Source organism: Psittacula echo (assembly GCF_963264785.1).
Source record: "Psittacula echo genome assembly, chromosome: 4".
Lineage (NCBI taxonomy): Eukaryota > Metazoa > Chordata > Aves > Psittaciformes > Psittacidae > Psittacula > Psittacula echo.
Window position 1 is genome coordinate 110,432,736 of NC_137738.1, and position 21,518 is coordinate 110,454,253.

The following is a 21,518-nucleotide window of genomic DNA, read 5'->3' on the forward strand; positions in this document are numbered from 1 at the left end:
TGGTGGTGGTTTTTGTTTGTGGGTTTTTTTTGCTTGGAATTCTATGATTTTTTTCTGGTTTGGATTGGTTTGGGTTTTTACTGGAATTTACCATGCCTGGCGTTTCGGGAGTGCTTCACCACAAGGCCTTGAGGTGCTGCATCAGAGCTTGACATCAAGAATTTCTTCAACGTTGGTGTTTTTGGGAGATAACTGACCATTATCTTGGCAGCTCTGACCATGGGGGCTTTGGGGAGCTCTGCATCCTGCACAGCTTTGCAGGCCTTGTCTGTTTTGGTTTTTGAGAACCTTCAGATTTTGGGTTTTTTCTGGAATCCCACAGGTTCAGGCAATTTTGGAAAGTTTTCGCTTTTTGAGTGCTGTTCGCCTTTGGGTTTTTTGTCGCTCTCCATGTGGCAGCATTTTGGGAGCTCACATCCTGGAGGCTTTTTAGGGATCTTTGCACCCAGGGCGTTTTTGGAGCGATTCAACTTCTTTTGTCAGATTTGCCTTGGTTTTTTGTTTTGTTTCGTCATTTGTTTGCTTGTTTGTGCATCAGCTTTTGGGGTTTCCAGAGCCATTCACCATGGGGGTGTTGTACTTCTCCTTGTGGCAGCGTTTTGGTAGCTTTCATCCTGGAGGCTTTTATGGAGTTTTCCACCCTGGGCAGTTTTGGAGCGCTTCAGCATCTTCTTTTCTCCTAAAAGATTTGATTTTCTCCTTTTTCTTTTTTTGGTGATTTTAGTTTGGGGCATTTTTCTTTTTTTTTAACCTGGAATGCTACAATTTGTTTGGATTTAGTTTGGTCTGGTTGTTTTTTTTTTGTGGGTGCGTCTTCAACATTTGTTTTTTGGGAGCTTCTCACTGTGTGTTGGCAGCTCTGACCCTGGGGAATTTTGGGAGCTCTGCATCCTGGAGATCTTTGCAGGGCTGCTCTTTTCTTTTTTTCTTTTTCTTTTCTCTTTTTTTTTTATGTTTTTTATTTTCTTTACCTGTTGCGTTTGTTCTGGAATTCCGCAAGCCCAGGCAATTTGGGAAATTTTGGGATTTTTCAGTGCCGTTCACCCTTCGGGTTTCTTTTCGATCTCCATGTGGCAGCTTTTTGGGAGCTCACATCCTCGAGGCTTTTCAAGGAGCTTTTCACACAGGGCATTTTTCTGAGCTCACCGCGCAGCCCAGGGCATTTTTGGAGCGCTTCAATTGGTGTCCTGGACCTGTTGGAAGTGCTTCACCATTGTGATTGTTGGGAGGACTTCGAGGCTGGGATTTCATTCTGCAGTTCTACAAGGCCTGCCAACTGGGACACGTTTCACCGCACACCTTGGAGGAGCGCATGGCTGCAGGAGTGCATCAGCTCTTGGGGTTTCCAGAGCCATTCTCCATGCGGGTTTTGTAGCTCCCCACTTGGCAGCATTTTGGAAGCTGTCACCCTGCAGTCCTTTATGGAGCTTTGCACCCTGGGCAGTTTTGGAGCTCTTCTGCATCTTCTTTTGGTCTATAAGCTTCGATTTTTTTCTGATTTTTTTTTGTTATTTATTTTTTTTAATTTTTTGTTGGTGGTGGTTTTTGTTTGTGGGGTTTTTTTGTTTGGAATTCTATGATTTTTTTTTCTGGTTTGCATTGGTTTGGGTTTTTACTGGGATTTACCATGCCTGGCGTTTCGGGAGTGCTTCACCACAAGGCCTGGAGGTGCTGCATCAGAGCTTGACATCAAGAATTTCTTCAACGTTGGTGTTTTTGGGAGATAACTGACCATTATCTTGGCAGCTCTGACCATGGGGGCTTTGGGGAGCTCTGCATCCTGCACAGCTTTGCAGGCGTTGTCTGTTTTGGTTTTTGAGAACCTTCAGATTTTGGGTTTTTTCTGGAATCCCACAGGTTCAGGCAATTTTGGAAAGTTTTCGCTTTTTGAGTGCTGTTCGCCTTTGGGTTTTTTGTCGCTCTCCATGTGGCAGCATTTTGGGAGCTCACATCCTGGAGGCTTTTTAGGGATCTTTGCACCCAGGGCGTTTTTGGAGCGATTCAACTTCTTTTGTCAATTTGCCTTGGTTTTTTGTTTTGTTTCGTCATTTGTTTGCTTGTTTGTGCATCAGCTTTTGGGGTTTCCAGAGCCATTCACCATGGGGGTGTTGTACTTCTCCTTGTGGCAGCGTTTTGGTAGCTTTCATCCTGGAGGCTTTTATGGAGTTTTCCACCCTGGGCAGTTTTGGAGCGCTTCAGCATCTTCTTTTCTCCTAAAAGATTTGATTTTCTCCTTTTTCTTTTTTTGGTGATTTTAGTTCGGGGCATTTTTCTTTTTTTTTAACCTGGAATGCTACAATTTGTTTGGATTTAGTTTGGTCTGGTTGTTTTTTTTTGTGGGTGCGTCTTCAACTTTTATTTTTTTGGGAGCTTCTCACTGTGTGTTGGCAGCTCTGACCCTGGGGAGTTTTGGGAGCTCTGCATCCTGGAGATCTTTGCAGGGCTGCTCTTTTCTTTTTTTCTTTTTCTTTTCTCTTTTTTTTATGTTTTTTATTTTCTTTACCTGTTGCGTTTGTTCTGGAATTCCGCAAGCCCAGGCAATTTGGGAAATTTTGGGATTTTTCAGTGCCGTTCACCCTTCGGGTTTCTTTTCGATCTCCATGTGGCAGCTTTTTGGGAGCTCACATCCTCGAGGCTTTTCAAGGAGCTTTTCACACAGGGCATTTTTCTGAGCTCACCGCGCAGCCCAGGGCATTTTTGGAGCACTTCAATTGGTGTCCTGGACCTGTTGGAAGTGCTTCACCATTGTGATTGTTGGGAGGACTTCGAGGCTGGGATTTCATTCTGCAGTTCTACAAGGCCTGCCAACTGGGACACGTTTCACCGCACACCTTGGAGGAGCGCGTCGCTGCAGGAGTGCATCAGCTCTTGGGGTTTCCAGAGCCATTCTCCATGCGGGTTTTGTAGCTCCCCACTTGGCAGCATTTTGGAAGCTGTCACCCTGGAGACCCTTTTGGAGCTTTGCACCCTGGGCAGTTTTGGAGCTCTTCTGCATCTTCTTTTGGTCTATAAGCTTCGATTTTTTTCTGATTTTTTTTTGTTATTTATTTTTTTTAATTTTTTGTTGGTGGTGGTTTTTGTTTGTGGGGTTTTTTTGCTTGGAATTCTATGATTTTTTTCTGGTTTGGATTGGTTTGGGTTTTTACTGGAATTTACCATGCCTGGCGTTTCGGGAGTGCTTCACCACAAGGCCTTGAGGTGCTGCATCAGAGCTTGACATCAAGAATTTCTTCAACGTTGGTGTTTTTGGGAGATAACTGACCATTATCTTGGCAGCTCTGACCATGGGGGCTTTGGGGAGCTCTGCATCCTGCACAGCTTTGCAGGCGTTGTCTGTTTTGGTTTTTGAGAACCTTCAGATTTTGGGTTTTTTCTGGAATCCCACAGGTTCAGGCAATTTTGGAAAGTTTTCGCTTTTTGAGTGCTGTTCGCCTTTGGGTTTTTTGTCGCTCTCCATGTGGCAGCATTTTGGGAGCTCACATCCTGGAGGCTTTTTAGGGATCTTTGCACCCAGGGCGTTTTTGGAGCGATTCAACTTCTTTTGTCAGATTTGCCTTGGTTTTTTGTTTTGTTTCGTCATTTGTTTGCTTGTTTGTGCATCAGCTTTTGGGGTTTCCAGAGCCATTCACCATGGGGGTGTTGTACTTCTCCTTGTGGCAGCGTTTTGGTAGCTTTCATCCTGGAGGCTTTTATGGAGTTTTCCACCCTGGGCAGTTTTGGAGCGCTTCAGCATCTTCTTTTCTCCTAAAAGATTTGATTTTCTCCTTTTTCTTTTTTTGGTGATTTTAGTTTGGGGCATTTTTCTTTTTTTTTAACCTGGAATGCTACAATTTGTTTGGATTTAGTTTGGTCTGGTTGTTTTTTTTTTGTGGGTGCGTCTTCAACATTTGTTTTTTGGGAGCTTCTCACTGTGTGTTGGCAGCTCTGACCCTGGGGAATTTTGGGAGCTCTGCATCCTGGAGATCTTTGCAGGGCTGCTCTTTTCTTTTTTTCTTTTTCTTTTCTCTTTTTTTTTTATGTTTTTTATTTTCTTTACCTGTTGCGTTTGTTCTGGAATTCCGCAAGCCCAGGCAATTTGGGAAATTTTGGGATTTTTCAGTGCCGTTCACCCTTCGGGTTTCTTTTCGATCTCCATGTGGCAGCTTTTTGGGAGCTCACATCCTCGAGGCTTTTCAAGGAGCTTTTCACACAGGGCATTTTTCTGAGCTCACCGCGCAGCCCAGGGCATTTTTGGAGCACTTCAATTGGTGTCCTGGACCTGTTGGAAGTGCTTCACCATTGTGATTGCTGGGAGGACTTCGAGGCTGGGATTTCATTCTGCAGTTCTACAAGGCCTGCCAACTGGGACACGTTTCACCGCACACCTTGGAGGAGCGCATCGCTGCAGGAGTGCATCAGCTCTTGGGGTTTCCAGAGCCATTCTCCATACGGGTTTTGTAGCTCCCCACTTGGCAGCATTTTGGAAGCTGTCACCCTGGAGACCCTTTTGGAGCTTTGCACCCTGGGCAGTTTTGGAGCTCTTCTGCATCTTCTTTTGGTCTATAAGCTTCGATTTTTTTCTGATTTTTTTTTGTTATTTATTTTTTTTAATTTTTTGTTGGTGGTGGTTTTTGTGTGTGGGGTTTTTTTGTTTGGAATTCTATGATTTTTTTCTGGTTTGGATTGGTTTGGGTTTTTACTGGGATTTACCATGCCTGGCGTTTCGGGAGTGCTTCACCACAAGGCCTGGAGGTGCTGCATCAGAGCTTGACATCAAGAATTTCTTCAACGTTGGTGTTTTTGGGAGATAACTGACCATTATCTTGGCAGCTCTGACCATGGGGGCTTTGGGGAGCTCTGCATCCTGCACAGCTTTGCAGGCCTTGTCTTTTTTGGGTTTTGAGAACCTTCAGATTTTGGGTTTTTTCTGGAATCCCACAGGTTCAGGCAATTTTGGAAAGTTTTCGCTTTTTGAGTGCTGTTCGCCTTTGGGTTTTTTGTCGCTCTCCATGTGGCAGCATTTTGGGAGCTCACATCCTGAAGGCTTTTTAGGGATCTTTGCACCCAGGGCATTTTTGGAGCAATTCAACTTCTTTTGTCAGATTTGCCTTGGTTTTTTGTTTTGTTTCGTCATTTGTTTGCTTGTTTGTGCATCAGCTTTTGGGGTTTCCAGAGCCATTCACCATGCGGGTTTTCTAGTTCTCCATGTTGGCAGCATTTTGGTAGCTTTCATCCTGGAGGCTTTTATGGAGTTTTCCACCCTGGGCAGTTTTGGAGCGCTTCAGCATCTTCTTTTCTCCTAAAAGATTTGATTTTCTCCTTTTTCTTTTTTTGGTGATTTTAGTTCGGGGCATTTTTCTTTTTTTTTAACCTGGAATGCTACAATTTGTTTGGATTTAGTTTGGTCTGGTTGTTTTTTTTTTGTGGGTGCGTCTTCAACATTTGTTTTTTTGGGAGCTTCTCACTGTGTGTTGGCAGCTCTGACCCTGGGGAATTTTGGGAGCTCTGCATCCTGGAGATCTTTGCAGGGCTGCTCTTTTCTTTTTTTCTTTTTCTTTTCTCTTTTTTTTTATGTTTTTTATTTTCTTTACCTGTTGCGTTTGTTCTGGAATTCCGCAAGCCCAGGCAATTTGGGAAATTTTGGGATTTTTCAGTGCCGTTCACCCTTCGGGTTTCTTTTCGATCTCCATGTGGCAGCTTTTTGGGGGCTCACATCCTCGAGGCTTTTCAAGGAGCTTTTCACACAGGGCATTTTTCTGAGCTCACCGCGCAGCCCAGGGCATTTTTGGAGCACTTCAATTGGTGTCCTGGACCTGTTGGAAGTGCTTCACCATTGTGATTGTTGGGAGGACTTCGAGGCTGGGATTTCATTCTGCAGTTCTACAAGGCCTGCCAACTGGGACACGTTTCACCGCACACCTTGGAGGAGCGCATGGCTGCAGGAGTGCATCAGCTCTTGGGGTTTCCAGAGCCATTCTCCATGCGGGTTTTGTAGCTCCCCGCTTGGCAGCATTTTGGAAGCTGTCACCCTGCAGTCCTTTTGGAGCTTTGCACCCTGGGCAGTTTTGGAGCTCTTCTGCATCTTCTTTTGGTCTATAAGCTTCGATTTTTTTTTTTTTCATTTTTTTTAATTTTTTTTTCTGTGGTTTTTGTTTGTGGGGTTTTTTTGTTTGGAATTCTATGATTTTTTTTTCTGGTTTGCATTGGTTTGGTTTTTTTACTGGGATTTACCATGCCTGGCGTTTCGGGAGTGCTTCACCACAAGGCCTGGAGGTGCTGCATCAGAGCTTGACATCAAGAATTTCTTCAACGTTGGTGTTTTTGGGAGATAACTGACCATTATCTTGGCAGCTCTGACCATGGGGGCTTTGGGGAGCTCTGCATCCTGCACAGCTTTGCAGGCCTTGTCTTTTTTGGGTTTTGAGAACTTTCAGATTTTGGGTTTTTTCTGGAATCCCACAGGTTCAGGCAATTTTGGAAAGTTTTCGCTTTTTGAGTGCTGTTCACCTTTGGGTTTTTTGCTGCTCTCCATGTGGCAGCATTTTGGGAGCTCACATCCTGGAGGCTTTTTAGGGATCTTTCCATCCAGGGAGTTTTGGAGCGATTCAACTTTTTTTTTCCAATTTGCCTTGATTTTTTGAATGGTTTGTTTGTTTTTTCTTCTTTATTGGAATTCTACAATTCCTGGCATTTCTGGAGTGCTTCATCACGTGGCCTTGAGCAGTGATTTCATCAGTGTGTGTTTTTTTGAGAGCTGCTCACTAATTTTTGGCACCTCTCGACCCAGCCCGTTTTTGGGTGCTCTCTGCCCTGGGCTTCTTGGGAGTTTTGCAACTTCGGCATTTTTTGAGAGCTCCAACATTTTGGGTTTTGGGAGTACTTTTACGTGTTTTGTTCTTGTCTGTTTCCCACCCCACCCCCTTTCCCCCCGGAATTCTAAAACTCCCGGCAATTTTGGAATGCTTCACTGTGAGGCCTCAGAGGAGTTCATCAGGCCATAGCTCTCAGAGACATCATCAGCAATTGTTTTTTTTGGAGTTACCCACTGTTTTTTTGGCAACTTTCCACCCAGGGCATTTTTCGGAGCTCTCCGTTCTGGAGATTTTTTTGAGTACTTCAGCATTTTGTTTTTGGGGAGTCCTTTTGCTCTTGGAAAACCACTGTGCAATGCTACAGTGGAATAGGAGTGCTTCATCTTACGGCCACGGAGGAGCGGGTAATTCATGGAACATCCCTGAGGAGCACTTCACCATGCAGCCTCTTCAGAGTGCATCACCTTGCAGCCATGGAGGAGCAAGTACATGATGGAAGGTCCCTGAGGAGCACTTCACCATCCAGTCCCTGCAGAGTGCATCACCTTGCAGCCATGGAGGAGCAAGTACTTGATGGAAGGTCCCTGAGGAGCACTTCACCATCCAGTCCCTGCAGCATCCATCACCTTGCAGCCACAGAGGACCGAGTTCTTCACTTAAGGTCCCTGAGGAGCGCTTCACCATCCAGCCCCTGCAGCATCCATCACCTTGCAGCCACAGAGGACCGAGGTTCTTCACGGAAGGTCCCCGAGGAGCGCTTCACCATCCAGCCCCTGCAGCATCCATCACCTTGCAGCCATAGAGCAGTGCTTCAGCTCAGCAACCTGCAGCAGTGCTTCACTGCACGGCTCCAAGGACTGCAGCAGCACTTGGGGTTTTGGGAGCCACTCACAAGCTTGTACGTTTAAGCTTGTACGTATCTCAAATCTTACATATTATTATTCAAAACATTAAATGCCATTTTGTATTGAAATCAAACCTGAACATCAGGTTTTTTATGGGAGTTCAGCTCTGTTTCTCCACTCTCCTTCCTGCCTTTCCTCTCTTCTTCAGAATCCTCTATTTCAGTCCATTTATTTCCTTACCTACACACTTCTGAAGCCCTGGACATGGCACTGCTGTTCCTGCTGGGGCGGTGCTACACAACAGCTGGAGCAGGTATTCTCTGGAGGGCACCTGCAAAGAATATTTTGCCACCTCACTGGAAAGCCCGAGTGTACCTGGATGCCCCTTTCCACCATGATTGCGCAGATGGTCACAGGCAAGCCAGAGCCACACCAGAATTTCAGGACTGTGTCCCCAAAAAGTCCAAAATTCACATGGCTCCAGTTGTCTGCCCACAAAGACATTAAAACAGTTTAACTCAAGGCACACCAAATTTCCTCTGGCTTCCCCAATATAAAAAACAGCCCACCAAAATAATACATACAGACAAGAAAGACATTGCTGAATCCTGTTGCTCCCATTACAATCTTCTGGTAGTGCCTGTGCCACCAATGGAAAAAGCCCTTTTTGGTCTTAACAAATCTATGTGCCTCTTCCAAAAGCATTTTAACATCTTCATTACCCTTGTCTTCTCAACGGGGTTCTCAGTCAGAGTCTTCAGCAGCAGATGTGCACTCTGTGCGTCTGAAAAGGAAGGGAAAAAGAGGAGAGGTTTTGACTACTTTCTATGTGAAATGTTGAACGAAATGCACGAGATATTTCTAAACAAGTTGCTACTTCATAGGATAAATGGTCCCAGGGCACGGACAGGCTTCCTGAACTCGATTAGCTCTACTTTATGGGAAAACACACACAAGAAGCTTCCCAACTCCTTTGCTTCCAGCCTTACAGTCCTTCCCTTCAGCTTCTCTCAAACCCACACAACTGCCTCAGGAGCAGACTCAACTCTCTAAGTCAGCAGAAACCCACTTGCCCCCTCTTTTTGCTTAGTTCACTGCCAGGTGAACCAACCACACCAGCCCAGGCACCACACCGAGTGCCAGGGTAACACCAGGTAAGCAGCACTAGAGCCAGGAGCAGGGTAGGGAATCACCCCTCTCTGGCAACAGTGAGCTGTTACATCAGTTCAGCTCATCTTACAGAATCAAAGCTGTACTTAACAGGAATTGAATTACTAAGAATTATGCTAAAAATAATAAGGTTTCACATTCTGGTAGGAGGCATGATACCAAAACCCAACAGAGCTACAATTTTAGAAAGTAATGTTTTGATAAAGGTGATGTCAAACAAAAAGATGTAAAATGAAGGCAAACAAAACTCCCTACACAAGACATGGATTATCGGTTAACGAAACCACAGTCACAGAAACTACGCCCTGTAGTACTTACTCAGTGCAGTAAAAATGGGATGGCAGAACAACCACCCCTCTCTGTCTGCCTGACAAGCTTCAGAGGACAATTAAAGCTCAAATTATAGCCTTTGAAACATCAATATTTATTCCTAGAAAAGTCAAAAGAAGTTTCAACAGCTGCAAGGTCAATCAAGTAGAAAGGATGACTAAAATGCCTATGAAAAAGCACACAACTAAAAGGCACAGTTTCAGTAGCAGCAAAGCTGTAAAAGAATTGATGCCCTACTGGATCACCCCACGAAAGAGAGCAAGGGCATGGACATGGAGAGAAGAGATTTCTGTTTAGGATGCTGGAAAATGGGAATTCATCAAAATTCAGCTTCAGCTGCCTTGGACACATCCTCTTCCAGCAACACACAGAAGCACCATCAGAAACCAGACACTGGAACATGGCTGACGGCAGTAACAGTCACCACATGTTCCCCAGAGATGCCTACAGAATCTGAGGGCTTCAGCGTGAAGCAGTTGAGCTGTAGGTACATATCTTCCCTCACCAAAACCAACTCACAAGCCAAAGGGCTGGGGAGCAGAAAATTGGGCTTTTTCTTTTTAAAAATGAGACGTCAAGCAACGTGCACCCTACGGAGTCCTGCGCCTTCATCTGTCGACTGCCTGAAGCCATAAATGACAAAAAGAACTGAAATAAGTAGACATGGCGTAACAGATCTTTGCAGGAACTGATTCTCTCACTCACCATTTGAATTTCAGTAAAGGGGGAAGGAAAAGGAGGCATTTCTTTTAGAGAGAGATGCTGAAAAACTTCTGCGGGGTCAATCCATACACGATGAATGACGTGGTGAAGGAAGTTCAACCTTTATTAAACCATAGCAAAGATTTTTTTTCCCCCCCTAAGATACACTGATATAACCATATGAACAAAAGAAACGGACCTACAATCACCTCAGAATATGCTTTAAATCAATATGCACTGACCATCAAAAGCAAAGGTATCTGAATGAGGGCAAACAAGACAAATTATTAACATGGTCTCTGTCAGAACACTGCATGCAGCACTTGTAACCCAAACCCTAAAAGAAGAGCATAAAATACAGAGGGCGTGGGACTAGAAACAATTAGAATGGCAATTTCATACCAAGAGACACAAGTCTTTCTAAATGAGAAAGGAAGTAATTACAAGACAAAAAAAAAATTAAGCAACCGCCCCATTTATCTCTAGGAGTAGTTCCTGAAACTGAACAGGACAGGGCAGGATCTCTTTTTCACCATCAAACAAACATAACTCTTCTACACTTTGCTGTCCACCTTACACAATAAAATTCTTCGCAACAGTGAAAACAGGAACACAAAAGGCAGAAGTGACTTGTACTACGGCAGAACCAGTTTTCACCCTTCCTAGTGGGTGTCACTTTGGATGAGAATATTTGACAGAAACAGAAGGTAAAATTCAAGAATTTTCCTGACACGTAACTGCAATCAGAAAAGCACTCCTGCTGTTAGTCTCTAAACCAGACTTTAGATGAGGCTAAATTACTTGACAAGTAAATTTACTGAGATTGTCTGCTAAAATAATCTCAATCTTAGAAGAGCATCTGTGTTTTGTTACAGATGCATCAACCATCTAACAAAGTTGTAACTCAATCTCCCCATTCACTTCAGCAGTCTGACAGTCCACACCACAGGTTTTTACTTCAGATTCTAAAATCTCCAGAGTAGAGGCTCTGCTGTGGAAAACACATGGAGACAGCAATGCTTCAAACAGGCTACACAACAAACATAAAAAAAGGAAAAAAGCCCAAACCAGCCCAGACAAACTGCTAATTGTTATCTCCATACTAATCACTGCAGAGGAATACAATGCGCAAGTCCATCCCAGCTTGCCAAGTTGCAAATGATTGTCCAAAATAGCAACTGAAAGCAATCTGCAATCATTTTCTACAAAAATACTTCTCTGTCAGCTCAGCAGACAGGCAAAGCTTTGAATTAGACTATTTCCCCCTACAGATACCTTTTGCACTATCTAAAAGGATTGCTATGACCTTTCTCTTCAGGAGAATTTTTCCACATGCTTCTTTGCAGGCAGAAGTCACTCCTAATCCACTTGGCAAGTTTTTCCATCTTCCACATTGTGCCCTTGGAGTAACATTATGAAGTGAGGAAAAACATTTTTGATAGAAAGAAGCCTCTCCACTCTAAAAAGCTACAGCACACCCATTAGACACGTGCAAATGCTTCAAAGAATTAATACAAAACTAATACAAAGAATTAATAAAAAAAAAAAGTTTATTTTCCTCTAAGAGATCTCAACAGAGACATTTCAAACTCATCAGAAATGAGCTTTAAAATAAAATACAAGACTGCAAGGTAAAACATACATCCAGCCCTCAAAAAGAGCTGGAGACTTCTTCAGACAAGATGTGCTTCCTAAAAAAATATTGAATGCTGGTGAAAACCCATTTATATTTAATAGCTTAATTTTTTTTTTCAGTTCTGCAAATGAAGACTTTCTCTCCCAAAGAAAGTCCTCCCAATATCAAGACTCTTTGCCTAAACAATGATCTGAGGCCTCTCATCTCATTACAATATTTTACAGTAAAAATAATTCAAACACTAGTAGGCATCTTCCACCTCTCCTAAAAAAAAGAGGGAAAAGCAGCACCATAGGACATCCAAAGGAAGTGAGGTGAGCTAACAAATGCAAGGGTTTGTTTGGATTAGCAGGGTTCCAGCAGATCAATGCCATGCAGCTTCTCAAGTGTACAAAGGGTCAAGTTCATGTAGGCACAGTGCAAGAAAGCTACTGATTCCCAGCAGTAGAAATCTTCTTATATTTGTATATGAAAGCATTTGTCTTTCCAAGACTAACCCCGTAGACACCATCTAGAACCAGAGATCCAAAACATGTCTGTCTGCTACTGAGAAAGGATTCTTCAACACCATTCACCAAGGAGGAAGAACTTCCATCAGCACACAGGGTTTTTGCAGTGGTGGTTTCACTTGTGCCATCAGAAATGGCATCAGGAGAGTCATGCTCAGCACACTTGGTAATGTCATCCATGCGCTTGTGGAGATCATGGCTCAGCAGCAATACAATAGTCCCTCCAACACGAAGTAGCCTGGCAATTGCAGGAAAAACAGAGGTTAGGTGTTATCCTGCCTCGCCTTCATTCATCTGGGCAGAACTCAATACTGCTGACACCTCAGATGTCAGTTGCATTTGACAGAATACCTAAGCATGTTAAGGGTCATGGCTCAACTCAGTAACCTACATCTCCAAATGGAATTTAAATCCCTAACCTCATAACTCCTCCCAGACTGGAGAACTGGACCCTGTCCAGAAAGCAGATTAATACTAACCATTGATTGTAATCCATTTTTCTCAGTACATGAGCAAGCATTACATTTGGCTTTGAGAGAGGGCGGGTGGGGAAAGACTATCCTGGTTCTGTTCACTGCAAGTGGATTAAACAGTCTTGCCAGTGGAGCTCTCAGGATAATGGTGCCTTCCTCACCTCCCCTTCCCAAGGAAATACTTTGGTTAGGATGGCCCAGCAGAACAATGAGACCAGAAGACAAGCATGGCCAAAGGGAGGGGTGGTCAACACAAGATTATGTACGATTGCCCTGCCATTCTATGGAGCTACCGCACCTTCTTCATCATCTTTCCACAGCATTTTGGCACTGGGTAAGTGAGATCAACACCCACTGAAGACCAGATCTACAGAAAGAGTTTGTTTTCAGCCAAGACATAAAGAGGCAGACAGATGGAACTGCCTGTTAGAAGCAGCCCACTATTAACTTGGTTCAACTTTGCCACAAAATGACAGTGTGAGGGATGAACAGAGGCATCTAAAAGCAGACCAGGTGGCTAGCTGGATATTCCAGTACATGCTAACAGAAAGGAAAACGCACACCACCATTTTCTGGTCTGAGATCCTTCTTGCCAATGCAGGCTGGTAAAAGCTTGGTTGTGAACCCAAAAGGAAAACCTATGATTTTATACAAGCAGACCTCCGCAAAAGGATTATTACTTTATTTGCCTGGCCATGGTGATCCTCTTCTCTTTCTCCTTTCTGCCTTGTAAAGAACATTTGTGAGTGTGGCTCACACCACACGCTCATTCCTTGTCAGCTTGCACTGCCATCAGCACTTCCACAGCTTGCAACACAAGCCACAACAGCCTCCAAGAGACAAGAAAAGGACTCAGACCTTCACAACCTGCCCAGGATCAACTACAGCGCTGGAGAGTGTTTGGAGCAGAGCAAACATGAAGCTGAATGAACACTTAAAATTGCAAACCATCAAGACACTTACACAAACTCCAAGCATATCAAAGCCACACATACCTCTCCATTTCCCGCAGAATATCTGGTAGGACCTGTATGTCTTTTGTGATTTTGAACTTCTTCCCAAATGGAATATCTGAAATCACAGCGTCGAAGCTTTCTGAAGGCAATGGCAATGCTGAAGAATAAAGGCAGGTCTTTACATCTGACTATGTGAACAATGAGCAGCATCTATGCCCCCATCCACCTTACACAGCTGTCTGCCAGCTCTTATGTGGATCATGGACCCAGACTCACAGCTCCTTCTGTAGTTATCCTCACAAACTACACTTACAAAGCCAAAGTAAATGCAGACCAGGAAGAAACAGATGCATGACAGCATGGTTTCACTTGCAGATTCCCTGTTACTGGTGGTATGTGTGTTACTGGTGGTGTGAGAGTAAGACATGGATGTCATGGTTACAAACTAACTGCTGCTTCTCAAGACACCTGTGCATCTCTACAAACCAAATGCAAAAGAAGAGTTAAGCTTCCAAACACTTCATTTAGTGCAGATGTTCAAATACATATGTATGAATGACAATGAACCACATGTTAAATTTCCATTCATACCCTTTTTATTCCCCCAAGAATCCCGTTACAGCCAGAATCACTTGGATTCTATTTGACTTAGGGTCTATGAAGTATCTCCCCCGAGTTTCTGCATTCTTGGAACAGTCAGCTCTCTTGACCACGATGCAGCACTGCACCCTTGTGGTGATGAAGGCCAGCCACACACGGGCTGCGCTGGCCAGAGCATAGCCTGCATGTAAACGGATAAGACTATGGGTACTCCATCCCTCAGGATGCTCAAACTCGACAGGAGAAGGCCCTGAGCAATCTGACCCAGCTTCGAGTTCTTACTAATAAGAAATAATGTTTCTTGCACTTCTGATAAGAAATATATATTGCAAGGTAAAAAAATATGCATATTTCATCACCTCCGCACACGGAAAAACACCCAGCTCTTGTCTGTCATGGATTTCATACAGGACTAATTTAGATTCAGGCTCTGAGGTCCAAATAAGGTCATAAACTTACTACCTTCTCCCCAGATTAGCTCATGAGCTGAGAGCAAGCAGATTCCCAATTCCAGAAGAAAGGCATTGTCATTGTCATACACCTACTGCAAAACATTAACAATTCAACATTGAGCTTAATGAACCCCCCCTACTATTCATCTGGTAAATTTAAGTTACAAGCCACATTTATCTGGATTTGTCCTGTGTTCCCATTAGACAAAATAAACCCCTTCTCACATGTATGTAGTCTCTGTGGTATTCAGAAATTTACCATTAAGACAGACAACTACTGCCCATGTCTGACAATTATTATTTTAAATGTCTTCTCTTGAGTTTATTCTTACCAAAGTTCCCAGGGGCAAGAAGGGGGAAACAAATTCTCCATTCACTAGCATTATGGAGTCACTACTCACATTGTTGAGTGTTAGCTCTACTTCACATGACCTCAAGAGAACCTCCATTACCTGCATAATTCCAGAACCACGAAAACCACTCCAAATATGTCTCACTTCGAAAGTCTTTCACATACAACACACATACCTTTCACAGAAGCTTTAAGTAATTCAATCTTATCCATCAGGCCTGCAGTCCTAATATTTGCATCTGCACCGTCTAACTGTGAATCACTTATATCAGCACCCCAGTAACAAGCTTCCTGTTCAGAGAAAAAGAGAAAAGTCATTTTGTTGACAAACAGGTGTATTTATTTTATAATCCCTTCTCAGAACCGCCTTGTTGTACAGCTCTTCCAAGGCAAAGCCCTTGCTGAGAGATCTACTACCACTACAGAGACACAGAGGACAGAAGAGTAGGGGAAGTATGTGCTATCTACACTCCTTCCATATTCTAGTCTGCATAAAATACTTGTAACTTACAGAAATACTGAGGCTATGTCCTAACAGCAAGACCCCAGCTAGCTACAAATAGCCATACTGCTGCCTCTGATACTGACAACTGGCTGTCTAGTATGTCATATTGACACCTTTGATCCTAAAATAAGCCTAGGCAGTTTAAAAGGCTCACACAAACCCTGAGGTATAAATCCAGGGCTCCCAACACCTGCCTGCACAAATATGCAGGACTTGGATTTACATTCCTGCAGAGGAACATTTGTACTAGATCACTTTACAACTGTCTGAAAAGATCAGTGTCGTTTACAGTAATGACTTTGGTGTAACTGTGATACAGATTTTATTCAACGCAACTACAAGCCACCTTGCAGAGGTCCTGCCTGTTGCCACTGGGATACTTACAGGCCACTCTTTGGCAGCTTCCAGCAGTATCGTTCCCAGCCCACACATGGGATCCAGCACAAAAGCACCAGCCTACAAAAATAATGGGGATATTGCATGACAATCAAGACAGACTCCTCTTCCAGGACAAAGCTTAACCAGGGATATACAGATAACCTACGTACTCCCACTGAACCCAAGGCAATAATTACTGATTTACCAGGCCAAACTTGCCTGTAGGGAGTAGAGTAAAAGCATTAATAGTTTCACTAAAGACAAGGCATCAATGCATCCTGCCTTGAGGTGACACTTAGAGACAAAGAATACGAGTGGACTGCAGATGGATATCAGTATCAAATTAATCTGTGGGAAACATCACACTTGCTCCTGTTTTCCCTTGGAAGAACAACCCAACAGGGTCTGAAGCCTAGACAGTGAAAAAAACTTGTCATTTACACATCTATTTGTACAAGGAATAACACCTCTGCTGAAAAGGACCTAGTATTACAGCAGATATCTGGTTGAACAGCAGGTGACAGCACACTCTGATCACAGATAAGGCAAACTCTCTGCATCTGGGACTCTACATCTTTGCCATGAACATGCATTTACATTGATTTCAGCCAGAGATGCCATGGCCCATGCAATTGTTGACCGCAGTCCTGCTGTCTTGATGTACCCTCTGTTTGCCAAAGGAAGCCTGCAGAGAGCAAAAAATCAACAGTAAGATAGCAGTATAACCACCCAGAAAAGCCTATGTAGTATGAACAAATGAACTTGACAGATCTGCAGACAGACAGCTAGAAACCACAGTCTGGCCTACATGCTCAGATAAGCTCCAGGCAGACCACAAGACTAATGTGATAGTGTAGTGAATATTAAACCAGAAGTTAAATGCTAACAGTGGGCAGCAAAAGTATTTAGAAATCATTCCTGTTCTGATACTGACAAGACAAATCCAGTGAGGAGAATGCCTACCTGAAAAGAGGAATCCCCACCACAGAGTGAACATCATTAAGATGTAGGAAGATCTGAAAGAGGAAACAGGTTACATCAGAAACTCTCAACCTGACACAACAACAGCTTTAACTCATGTAAACCAGACACAAAAGATGTTCCTATGAACTTCTGACTGTAGTTTTTAATAACAAAAATATATGCTTCAGAAAGTTATGATTAATTGGAAGAAATCTCACTAGATAATCTGCCACTTTAAAGAGGATTTAGCATTTAAGGAAGCTGTGAAGAGCATTCTGTCAGCTAGGAATCCATCAGCAAGCACTTGAATCTTTAAGGGAACTAATTTTTGTAACATTGGATGGATGGTTTTAGTTATAAAAGCATTTACTCTAAGCAAGGAGGTTGGAACTAGATGATCTTTTAAGGTCCCCTCCAAACCTAACCATTCTATGATTATTCGCTGCATACTAGTACTCAGGTGTTCAAGTACACCCCTCCTAATTTAAGAAAAAAAAAGCAACCACCTCCCAAAAAACCAAACTAAACACAAGCAAACAAAAAAAAACCACCAAAAAACACCCCATGAGTGCTACTAAGGGGAACTTTAGATGGAAGGCATGCATTGAGAAATGTAAGCAGCTCAAAGCAATCGTCCTCCTGTCCCATACAGAACATCCCAAAAGATGATTGAGCTCCCCAACAGGTCTTGCATGACTACAATCCCTCCTTCCAGAAAGCTTAAAGAGTGATACTTCTGCAACACCCCAGACCTCAGAGTTTGAACGATTTCAGAGCAAAAATCTGGACAAGAACAAAATCCCCACTTGAAGCTCAATAAAGCTGTTATTTGATGCACAGCCTGGGAAAACCAGCACCAGTGGATGAACCCAGATCTCTTACAGAAAGCCTCAGAGCTCCCAGCATCAGTGCGGAGAGCAACTTCCATACACCAAGCACAGGGATGGAGAAACACCTTTGACAAGAGCTTTTGACAGAGCAATGAATCCTTTCCCAGGTCTCCAGACAACTTGCACTATACAGAGTGCCTTAAGCAAGCTGGTTGTCAGGAACTGGCTCTTCCATGAACAGCATTCTCAAATCAAGTTCCTCAAGAACATGACTTTGCTGCTTGCCTTCAGAGGCTGCAAGGTGGCCCAATGGCTCAGGTGATCTCCATTTTCAACAGTCATAGTCCAGCTGTTGTTAAGCATGCTGGATCCTGAGATACTGCCTATATGGATTGTTCCCCTGGCTCACAGGCCCATGATGGCCATTCTCATCGTTATTTAAGTGTTCTGTAAGGCACACACACAATGGCTACCAAGAAGCTTTGCTCAGCACTACCAGATCAATTGTAGTTTAATTCAGCAGCAGGAAGACAAACAGTGAGAGGCCACAGCTGTGAGTGCAAAGAGAGCAGAGAACGAAACAAGAGAGATCAGGGGCAATGCTGGAAGCAGCAACAGGCCCTCTGGCAGACAAGCACCACTACCTCTACATCAGGGTCCCGCAGATCAGCCTGCCAGCCACACTGCTTCATAAGCGTCACACCAACGGCTCTTCCAATCTCCTGCAAGGGGGAAGAACAGTTACAGGCCATAAAAATAACAGAATTGAGAAAACTACAGACCACAGACTGCAGAATCCTTAGAAACACTTGGAAAAAGAAAGAGGCTCTCTCCATCCCTAGGAGAACAATTCATACAAAGACCAGAAGAAGTACAACAGGCCAAAGTGAGAGAGAGGGGCAGAGAAAACACATCTCTGGACAAAATGGCTATCCCTCAGCTGGAGGGCAGAAGGCTGAAGATCAAGTACTGCCCAAACTACAACAAATGTCATCATCTTAGAACTATATTTCACACACAAAATTCCTAATGCTGTAAACTAAATTACCTAAGAGAAAACCTGTGAATGCACAACTGCAACTCGCAATTTTCATGTTTTTATGGCATCTAGAAAGCTCTTGCTATCTTTTGGATGTGAGAACACATGGCCCAAATTTAAGCAAATATTCATGTTGGCAGGCTCACGTATCCCACCTTCCCAAAGTACTTCAGTAGGAAAGAAGAATAACCTAGTTTAACTACTGTTATCGTCAAGTAAGAGAAATCTACATAAACTGCAGCTACACAGGGTTGTTTGGGGGTTTTTTTATCTTTTTATTTTCTTCATGCTAGAAAGGAATTATAGATAGGAAGAGGGCTAGATGGAAAAGGCCCCTGGAAGTCTCTATCTACCACTCTTTCCAAAGGACCAAGATCCACTCCCCAGGACAAGTCCCAGGGCGGCACCACCCTCCTGGGGAACAGGTTCTCCCCAATACTGAACCAGAGCCCACCGAAGCTGCAAGCTCTGGGTTTTGACCTCCTTTTACACTGAGAGGAGTCTGACTTCACTGTCCTTGCAATGGCCTTTTAAGTAGCTGTAAACGACTATAAGATCACTCCTTGGGCTCCAGGGGCCCAGCTACCTCAACCTCTTACCTCTACTTAACCTCCATACAAGGCATTGATTTGAAAAATAGAGAAACAGTGCTCAGTACAACAGCCCTTGTATTTCCATTTGCTTCAGGTAAATGCACGTTAAGGGCTTTTTTTGAGAAAATACAGAAAAAAAATGAGATCAGTTTGTTATTCTAAAACATACAACACAACTGAAATGACAAACCAACCACACATCTCCCTTCACTTTCGCTAAATTCTTTAAAAACATACATACCTGTGACGTAAGTACTTTGGCAATTGCTCCACTACAACGACAAGAAACTCTGAAACTGAAGTTAAACTGCTCATTTGCAATAGCTTTCTCTCCACTGCTTTTGGAAGAGTCTTCTAAGGAAGTCTCGCTTTCAGTCTGGCAGTCCTCTGGTACCACACACCTCTCTCCAGCTTCTGTCTGGTGTTCCTCAGACACAGTCTCTCTCACTTGTTCTGTTTTCTGCCTTTTAGTTGCAGTATCTGTCTCTTCTGATTTCCTCTTGAGAGGCAATGGGTATTCTTGGAAGACATCATCTTTTTTACCTTCACACCCATGAAGGTTTCTCCAAATAGAGATAATGTCCTGCCAATGCTTTGGCTCCTCAATGAAAAGGCTTGTAATGTCACGCAGCATTTTCCCTGGAAGAAAAAGCCCTTTCAGGTTAAGCAGTTCAGTCTCAACACTGGATTTTCCTATGGACTGAGAACAGCTGTTAACAGAGACTGCGTTCAAATTTCCTTAATATGTGAATCCAGGAACAACAGCAACAGCACATCGCAGGCAGAGCTGAGCTCTCAACACCCACATCAATACCCACATACCCCACCAGCAGAGACCCAGGCACCCCTCTGATTACCACCTCTGCAGACACAAGATTAAATCACCCAGTGCACATCTGAACTCACACCCCTGGGTAGTCCCCTTGAGCTAGAGATGACAAAAGAGGTCCCAGGAATACAGACACAAATTCACTTTAAAGCCTTGAAGCTGATCAAAAGTAAATGGGGGAGGGGGAAGTATTTCTATTTCTCATTTTAAATTTTACAATCTATTTTACAAGCCCATCTGTGATCTCCCAAATTAAATCCCACCAGCACGCAGAGATCAATCCATCTAACTCGAAGTTCTTATTCCAGCACTGACAGTGAATGTGACCCGAGTAGCTGAAATTTACAAGGAATCTGTGTGCTGAACACACACAATCTGTGTGAAGTGACACAAGATACATGTCAGGACCACTTCCCTTCAAAGAAAACGGCTTGCTACAATGCAAAGGGTCCAGAACTGGACTTCAGTTTCACGGTGGAGTGTTTGGTACATGCCTTACACATAGAGATATATGTACAGTGCCAGGAGAACGTGAAGTGGTAAGAGATCTAATACAAAACCCTAATCTCCCCTCCGGCAGCTTAAAGCCATTTCTCCTCGTCCTGTCACTGCCTGCTCTTGTCCCTCTCCAGATTTTCTTGGGTTTCTTTTCTATTTTACACACACGACTGAAACCGGGGGTTCCCGTTTTTGCACACCCCCTGTGAGCACACTGGAGAGGAGGTCAGTGCCGTACCTTTATTTCTACAAACCGCAAGCGCTGCGTGCTTCTTGAGCAGCAAGAACAGCCGCTCTCCAGACTTGAGCTTCCTCAGCTCGCCCGGGTGCGCCTCCGTGCTGAAGAACACCTTTCCCGAGATGCAGTCCACCTCAGGGGAAGAACAGAAACTATAAACCACGCTGAGGATGTGCTTTGGCTGAGCACTCGGTCAGCTCACCGGGAGCGGCGAGGGTACACGTCTTGACCGAGGGGCAAATACCGCTGCCCATAACAGGGGCTGCACCAGTCTCTCGAGGCCCCTTCCCGCCCAGTGTAAGACCGAGACCAGACCCGTGGGGCCCCGTCCGGTTTCGGGTCGCCGCGTCCCCCACCAAGGCGCAGCGGTGCGGTCCGGCCCAGGCAGCTCCTCACCTCCGTGGCGCCGAGCCTTGCCCGCACCTCTCGCTCCAGGAAGGGCTCCAGCCCGCGGCCGGCCGTGCAGAAGAACCGCCCGCCCCCCGCCGTCGCCATCTTGTCCTGCCCCGCGTCCCCCAGCGGAGAGACCGGCCCTCCTCGGGGCGGCCCTACGGCGGTAAGCCCAGTCGGGGCCGATTCACCGCTAAACGCGTTTATCACCGTGACGGGAGGGGGCGCTCCGAGGGACCGTCAGTGCAGGCGGTGAGGTGGTGACTGCGGAGCGCTTCTCGCTCCTCTCGTCTCAGCAGGAGACCGCGCCAGCGCTGCGGGCGGGCCCATGAAGAGAAGCATTGCTGTGGTGCAGGAGCCCTGTCCTCATCCACACCGTCTGGGAAACAAAGCTGTAGGACCCGCTGGGAGTGATCCAGCGCCTACAGCCCAGGGGGAA

At 44.5% G+C, this 21,518-nt stretch overlaps 1 protein-coding gene across 1 annotated transcript; it reads right to left on the minus strand.

Moving 5' to 3' along the window:
- Window positions 1-11,274: 11,274 nt before the first annotated feature.
- On the minus strand, window positions 11,275-21,184 carry THUMPD2 (THUMP domain 2 tRNA and snRNA guanosine methyltransferase; the record flags this gene model as incomplete). The annotated part of the gene is made up of 10 exons (XM_080615966.1): window positions 11,275-12,221; window positions 13,452-13,569; window positions 14,993-15,107; window positions 15,706-15,777; window positions 16,297-16,384; window positions 16,663-16,715; window positions 18,137-18,214; window positions 19,366-19,763; window positions 20,690-20,822; window positions 21,086-21,184. 10 exons carry the CDS (start codon window positions 21,182-21,184, stop codon window positions 11,903-11,905), a joined length of 1,473 nt encoding a protein of 490 aa, XP_080472092.1. The 3' UTR covers window positions 11,275-11,902.
- Between the last annotated feature and the right edge of the window lie 334 nt (window positions 21,185-21,518).